The 7,576-nt window shown below is 41.0% G+C and overlaps 1 protein-coding gene across 1 annotated transcript; it reads right to left on the reverse strand.

Moving 5' to 3' along the window:
• Positions 1 to 228: 228 nt before the first annotated feature.
• ccdc28b (coiled-coil domain containing 28B) lies at positions 229 to 6,543 on the reverse strand. The gene is made up of 6 exons (XM_061743970.1): positions 6,333 to 6,543; positions 4,134 to 4,476; positions 3,857 to 4,026; positions 3,527 to 3,681; positions 1,092 to 1,114; positions 229 to 964 (listed from the first exon to the last, which is right to left on the reverse strand). Exons 2-6 carry the CDS (start codon positions 4,370 to 4,372, stop codon positions 910 to 912), a joined length of 642 nt encoding a protein of 213 aa, XP_061599954.1. The 5' UTR covers positions 4,373 to 4,476; positions 6,333 to 6,543; the 3' UTR covers positions 229 to 909.
• Positions 6,544 to 7,576: the final 1,033 nt, after the last annotated feature.

Raw genomic sequence — 7,576 nt, forward strand, 5'->3', positions numbered from 1 at the left:
AGATGATTTTACAGTTTATCAGTCACTTGGCAACATGTTGTAACTGGGTCTTATTCTTAAAAAAAAAAGCTGAAAGGCAGTCTCAACAAACGCAGTGACTAAACTGCACGCAATCAGGATTACCTCCTCAATGTACAAATAATCAAAAGTACATTTCGTACATCAGGACTCCTCACGTAGCCCCTTCAAAATGCAGAGTTATAAGAAAAGAACAGCCACCTTTTATACATATAATCTGTTTTTTGTAATAAACTTTTAGCAATGGTATAAAAATTAAGGGAAGACATTCAGACTAATAGAAAAACTCCCTTAAAACATCTGCGTTAAGCACAGTGGTGTTGTCAAAAGAGCCAAATAGGTTTACAGATAGTGTACTTTTCTAACTTTTGGATGAACACAAATCTGCTACCTAGAAATGCCATAACAGATTTTTCGGGAAGTTAAGTGTAAATTCATAAGCTCTCATGCAATGTGCTTTTGGTTAAGGAATACTGAGAGCTGATGACCACAGTCGCCTGGATTAAATCACTTGTTAGCAAATTATGCAATGAATTGAATGACTAACCGAAGCCAAGTTAGTTGGTGCCAAGAAACTGCTCAAAATTGCAACAGAAAATGTATTCCTTTACATTCCTGCTTAGTAAACCATCCAGTCATTTTTTTTTTTTTTTGTTTGAGCTCTGAATGAGACATTTATGACTTTACTCGAGCATTGATTTAATGCTCCTCTGCTTGCAGTTCCTGAAGCGTTCGCTCACTTCACTGACCAAACGGAAAAAACAGCCCCTCCTCCTGTGGATCTTTCTAATCCGTTACTTAGGCAGCTGGAACAACGCCATGGCAACCTGGACTTGGTTAGATGTTGGGAGAAGATGAGTGTGCAGCTGCCATCCCGGGCTCCGCGCTCCGTCAGGGAGCAGACGTCTTGGGCAGATCCTGGTTCTCGGCCAGGTGGAGCTTTTGTCTGATCACAGATACATTAAGGATTCACAGAAAAGGGACTTTAAAGTGAAAATAGATCAATGAAATCCACTTCTGGTGCGCCAGGGTGATTCCCAAAAATAAACAAGCGTTCAGTTAGAGAAGGATACATCGAGGTGCTGAGCTCCTCCAGCTGCGGAAACAAAAGGAGTGAACGGATGAGACGTGACAACAAACAGCCAAAAATAGGAACATGATTTGGTTGCACAGCACAGGACACTAATAACCGCTTGTGCATGTCAGATCAATACTTTGAATCAAACTGGTGTCATATATCCAGCGTGTTTACAACAGGAAACCATCAGGTTCCTCTTCCATCTAAGGAAAGTCACTTTACAGCCCATCTGCTCTCAGGAACATTTATCCGGCCGCTGCTTCACAAGAATTCCTGGCAGCAGCGTCCGTGATGAACTGAGTGCTTGTTCTCACTTCCCTCGCATGCAGCGCTGCCACTTCCTCGCAGCGAGCATACCAAGTCCGGGCGTGGGTAACTAAGAGCCTCGCAACACACCAACAACAACAACACTCTTCCAGACTGCTCATCACTGTCTGCACTGGAAAATATTTCTGTCAAACTGATGACAGTTGTTTTCTTTAAGATTGTGATGAGTAATTACAACTTTACATTTAAAAAGGCTTTCCAGGTGAATATAGTGTTTTACCTTGCCTCATCCTATTTGAAAGAACCTCCTTAAGTGGTTTATCCGCCTTTGGCTTTGCAGAACATTCTAATTAAATGTACCTTCCAAATTAATTTAAACTAACAGTATGACCAGAGGAATTTAAAGTCCCTACATAATTAAAGTGCGTACAGATTTAGATAAGGGGAAAGAAGGAGATGTTCCTAAACTCCAAGCCTGACCTCGCTGCAGACAGATTTGTTTTTACAGCAAAGTCTGAGGTTCTCCCCTGTTAAATAATCTGATGAGAACCAGTTTTACCAAGACCACCTTGTGTTTCCGTGACTACGTACCAGTGACAGCTGCTTCAGGCCTCTGAATGACTTACTTCTAATTAGACCTCTATGTGACGCCCGTCAAATGAAAATGACTTCTCTAACTCTGCCCCTCACGCTGAGTCTGAGGCTGCTGATAATTTCCCTCATTCGTGCATTTGAAGTCAAAGCACGTATTTGAAGGAGTTTAAAGGATTTCAACACAACCACATCAGCTACCAGAGTGAGTAGGAGAAAATAAAGTCTTTACGTCGACTTTTCTTCATGACACTGAGCTGCTGTCGAGTTGTCCAGCACATCTGAACCAATCCCTGTCTGAATAAAACTAACCTTTACAAAGCTTTAGGATGCTGGAAGTCGGTGATGAAGCTGGCAATTATGTGTTTGAAGGTGTGTTATTTTTAAATATTCACAGGTTTCAATAGTGCATCAGATGCTCTTCTTGAGTAAGGTTATCGTTTTAATTATCTTTTGAATAAGATTATCGGTAACAATTTGCCTTTTCAATGGATCGATCACAGGAGGATCAAACACATTTGATCCTCTCTCCCCCTCAAGTAACCACTTTAAATATGTTTTTAAACTTAATAATCTAAATCACCCATTAATGGAAATTCAAGTCAGCTAAATAAGTGAGTGGATCATGCTTGCTCAGTTGTTAAAGTTTATTTGTGATCTCCCTTTCTTGTAAAGGTCATCTTAGTCCACGATGATACTGAATTTAAATGGAGATCACGCGTTGCCATGGCAAATCCTAGTGCCTGAACTGTTCTGATGAAAACCACACGGCGGTGATTCAGAGCTGACTGGACTGACTTTGATCATCTTAGAACTGAAAACCGAGCTTCCATGTGGATGTTCAAAGTGATCGTTTATCGCCTCGTCGACCCCCTGGGTGCCTGAAGTGAGAAAAAATACATTTTGTGTCCTGAAGATGCTCTGGGTTCCCAAAACACAGCTTTAGTTTTAGTCAGCCACGCACCTGCTGTTTATCATAGCAAATGCCTGTTTTTCTGTGAGAAAGAGCCTCGTTCGCACGGGATTTTGGTCCCGTGGGAGCCGAAACTTAGTTTGAGAGCTTGCGGACGGGGGGGCAAATAGGCCTTTCCCCGCCCCCTCCGCAAGGTGCTGAGGGAAAGGTATAAAGACCCGGTGGCCGGAAGTAGATTTCAGAGTCTGCCGTGGGTTAGTGGAGAACGCCCGGCGCAGGTTTTTTTTCCTTGGCTTACTCAAACCGGACTGCTGGCTCTCCAGTCCCTTTGTCGAGGTAAGATAGGCCTTAAAAACCTTTGTAGTTATCTGTGATGAATATTGCTCAGCCACTTGCGGGGGTAACCCGACAAATTATCCTAGCAAACGAGTAATCTTGTGTGTACTGCTGTTTTGCGGGGGGTGACTTGGCCCGTTATCCTAGCAAACGGGTAGTTTTGTGGATGTCTTCTATGTAAATGCTTGCTTTTTGCTAATAAATGTATTCATATCTCATAGCAAAGAAGAGGTGTGTGTGTGTGATTCATTTTGGTACAGCCGACCACTCCTAGAACCTAATTGAGATTTCTCCCAAAACAGTGCCGTTGGCCGCGTGCTTACGTTGCTGAGCAGGTGCTCCAGGTTGTGGTCGGAGGCACATTTCCTCTGGTCCTCAGAAAGCTCCTCCACGTGGCTGTCGAGGCTGAAGTGCAGCCGCGCCAGTTTCTCCTGCATCTCACGCACGTGTTCCAGCTGCTCAAAGGAGCACACCTTACCTGAAAATTAGACGGGGACAAGTGTGACTTCTTTCATCTCTTTGCACTGCAGCAAGGTCAGCAGTATCCACAGATACTTGCTTTCAGTCTGATTTGTGCAGCAAAGCCAGTTTTCAGCTATTTTAGTCTCAGCCTGAAACAGAATATCCCCTTGGTGGCATCAAGGTTATCTTACCAAAAGCCTGTAATTTGCCTGAGTGGAAGTCGTTGAGGAGGTTGAGGAGGCCTCCCTCCATCTCCCTCACATCTGAAACGTCTGTAAGGAAGGAGTGCTGCAGGGGGGAAGACTGCACTACTTTGCTGGGTCCTGCCGGCTGCGGGGCCCTGGGCTTCTCCCTGTGGGGTCTGCACGACACAGTACAAGACAGTTTATCCTTTCTTTTGTCTTCACCTATAGGGTAACTTAAAACCCAACTGTCTCTGAAGTGTTCAGGTTACACTAAGACACATACCTGGTTGTCTTTGGCGGAGCCACGACAGCCGTGAACAACACCTCTTTGGGCTGACCTGGAGCTCCGATGGATCTTTTATACTTACTTCTGTTCTTGGGGGAGGGAGGCTGCGGCAGGCCGAGAGAGAAGGTAGCGCTCTTGCTGGCGGGCAGGACAGACAGCTTGCGTGGGTTGATGGGGGGTGGAGGGGGCTGGGGGAGAGAAACCTTGGGGCTACGCTTCTTGCGCTTGTCCTCCATTTTTATGTATTTCTTTCCCCCCCGTTTTTCCGTTATAAGTGAGGCTCCCTTGTTGCAAGGCGAGGGAAAGGTGGCACCGCAGCCCTGCTGGTGTGCAGGAAGTCCTGAAACAGCAAAGGTAGGAAGTTCAAAGCCAGCACCCTTCCCCTCCCTCCAAAAGAGGACTTCACACTTTGCCAAAATTAGTACTGCAGCCCAAGAATGGGCGCTCTGCACATTTTAAGGTGGTTCAATTATTCCAAGAGCATCCCCGGGTAATCACAGCAGTAAAACTGTCACAGGAAAACCCAATATCAACCTGCAGCCACTGGTGCAACAGAAGAAATAATAACGAGAACGAGCTTGCCTCTAATTTACTTGCATAAAATGTGTTTTTTGGATTTTAGGTGAAAGGCTTTTGTGGATGCACTTTAGAGAACTGCAATCCCCCAGTGCAGAATGTATAAGCAGTGTTTAAGACAGTTTTAGCCCAATTTTAACATGCAAAAAGAGCTTGGAGCTTCGTGAACTGCAGGTGAGTACATTTAACACCTACGTTTTCAGACCAAATAAACAAATGTAGTTGAATTTACTCCTTAGAGAAACCTGTGATAAAATACATGCATGCTTTCAAAGGGCTGCAAGATACATCAATACACCCAGTACTCGAGTTGAGGGGGGATGGCATTCCCCCTGAAATAAAAACAAAATCATCCCCCCTGTAAAACTGTTACCCCCCCTTTCCATCCCTTATGTCATTTCATCAATGAATGTGGTTTTACTGCTATTTCAACATTTAGAGTCATCACCAGAAAAATAACGTATTTGACAATTTTCACCTGTTTCAAGTAAATTTTCACTTGAAATAAGTAGGAAAATCTGCCAGTGGGACAAGATTTATCTTCTTATTACAAGCAAAAAAATCTTGTTCCACTGGCAGATTTTTCTACTTATTTAAAGTGAAAATCTACTTGAAACAGGTGAAAATTGTTTTTTTTTCCAGTGCTATTATTTGTAATATATTATATTATTTGTAATCAGCACAAATTATCTGTCCCCATGTGATAAAATCCACCATCCCCCCTGATTTGTTTTTACAACCCGAGTACTGCTTATTTCTAGTTAAAATGTCTCATTTTGAGTCAAAAAAAATCTCATTACACTTAAAACAAGACTCATCACTGAAAAAAAACAACAATTTTCACCTGTTTCAAGTAGATTTTCACTTAAAATAAGTAGAAAAATCTGCCAGTGGAACAAGATTTTTTTTGCTTGTAATGAAAAGATAAATCTTGTTCCACTGGCAGATTTTTCTACTTATTTCAAGTGAAAATCTACTTGAAACAGGTGAAAATTGTTTTTTTTTTTTCAGTGCTATTATTTGTAATATATTATATTTGTAATCAGCACAAATTATCTGTCCCCATATGATAAAATCCACCATCCCCCCTGATTTTTTTTTTACAACTCGAGTACTGAATACACCGACTGCAGCATTACTGAGCATAATGGTGTTAGATGGAGTTAAAGGAGTAGTGCAATCTATTTCTATAAGTCTGCAATGTCTTGGACAATTTTACAGCCATAAATCCAGAAGTGTTATGCTTTAAAAACACAACAATAAGACAGTAACACATTATACAGCCAAGACCTGCACTCTCTGGTTAGTGATACCCATTATGGTATCGGCACAGTCCGGATATGACACTTTATCTCATTTCAGACGCATAAAAACGGTGTTATGACAGCGTTTATCTCTCCAACACTGCGCCAGCGTCTCCTCAAAGTACAATCCAAAGATGGCCACTACACTAATACACAAAGACAACTTTGTACGCTGAAATCATCTGCAACTGAGCACATATCTACGCTGGAAAAATGGTGAATGAAAAACAGCTGTTTGATAAAGCATAACATGGTTAAATGGTCCAAATCGTGAAAAAAGATTTATCATATGCGGACGATTATAAATGAGACTTACCGAATCAATTACGCACCAGAAAGCCAACCTGCTGGTGCGGCGTTACATTTCTAGATCTGATGGCAAAATTCGTTTAAGTACACTTGGTTTGAGTTAAGGTTTAGGAATCATAATTGCGTTAAACGCTCCCTGTAACTGCAGATGTGAGTGAGAGATGAAACGCACCGCGGAGCGACGCTCGGCTCGTGCAGAGCTGTTTCTTTATTATCCCTCTTAAAGGGCCAGTACCCCTTTCTGAGGGGGCGCTGGCAGCAGAGCATGTTCCTGAGCTGATGATGGTCCAGCAAATCTCATTTAACTGACATAAGACAAAACACTAAGACAAAAAAAAAAGGGGAAACTACGAGAATAAAGTCATAATATGAGAATAAAGTCATAATGTTACGAGAATAAAGTCGTAATATTATGAGAATAAAGTGGTAATTTATGAGTATAGTATAGTATAGTATAGTATAGTATAGTATAGTATAGTATAGTATAGTATAGTATAGTATAGTATATTAGTATACAGGACTGTCTCAGAAAATTAGAATATTGTGATAAAGTTCTTTATTTTCTGTAATGCAATTAAAAAAACAGAAATGTCATACATTCTGGATTCATTACAAATCAACTGAAATATTGCAAGCCTTTTATTATTTTAATATTGCTGATTATGGCTTACAGTTTAAGATTGAGATTCCCAGAATATTCTAATTTTTTGAGATAGGATATTTGATATTTTCTTAAGCTGTAAGCCATGATCAGCAATATTAAAATAATAAAAGGCTTGCAATATTTCAGTTGATTTGTAATGAATCCAGAATGAATGACATTTTTGTTTTTGTGATTGCATTATTACAGAAAATCATAATATTCTAATTTTCTGAGAAAAGTCCTGTAGTATAGTATAGTATAGTATAGTATAGTATAGTAGTGGTCGACTGCTGCCATTCAAAGAGGTTGTTGTTTCTCAGGAAACAATGAGAATGATCATAAAGATTTTCCTCTTCCACAAAAGACGCAATTTCTTTCAAGTCTGTGTGGTTCCTTCTTCGAAATAGACGCAGTCGTTTGCACCAACGTTTTAAAGTCCGCTGATAATAATTCGATGCCGATGTGCCAAAAGATTAAGTATTTCCTTATTTGTGATTCCGATACCAAAATATAACTTCACAAGATGCTCAATATTCCTCATTTTAACACAGGGAGAAGACTACTCTTCCTGTTACAGTTCTCATAAATTACGACTTTATTGTCGTAAT

This window comes from Cololabis saira, chromosome 16 (genome assembly GCF_033807715.1).
Source record: "Cololabis saira isolate AMF1-May2022 chromosome 16, fColSai1.1, whole genome shotgun sequence".
NCBI lineage: Eukaryota > Metazoa > Chordata > Actinopteri > Beloniformes > Belonidae > Cololabis > Cololabis saira.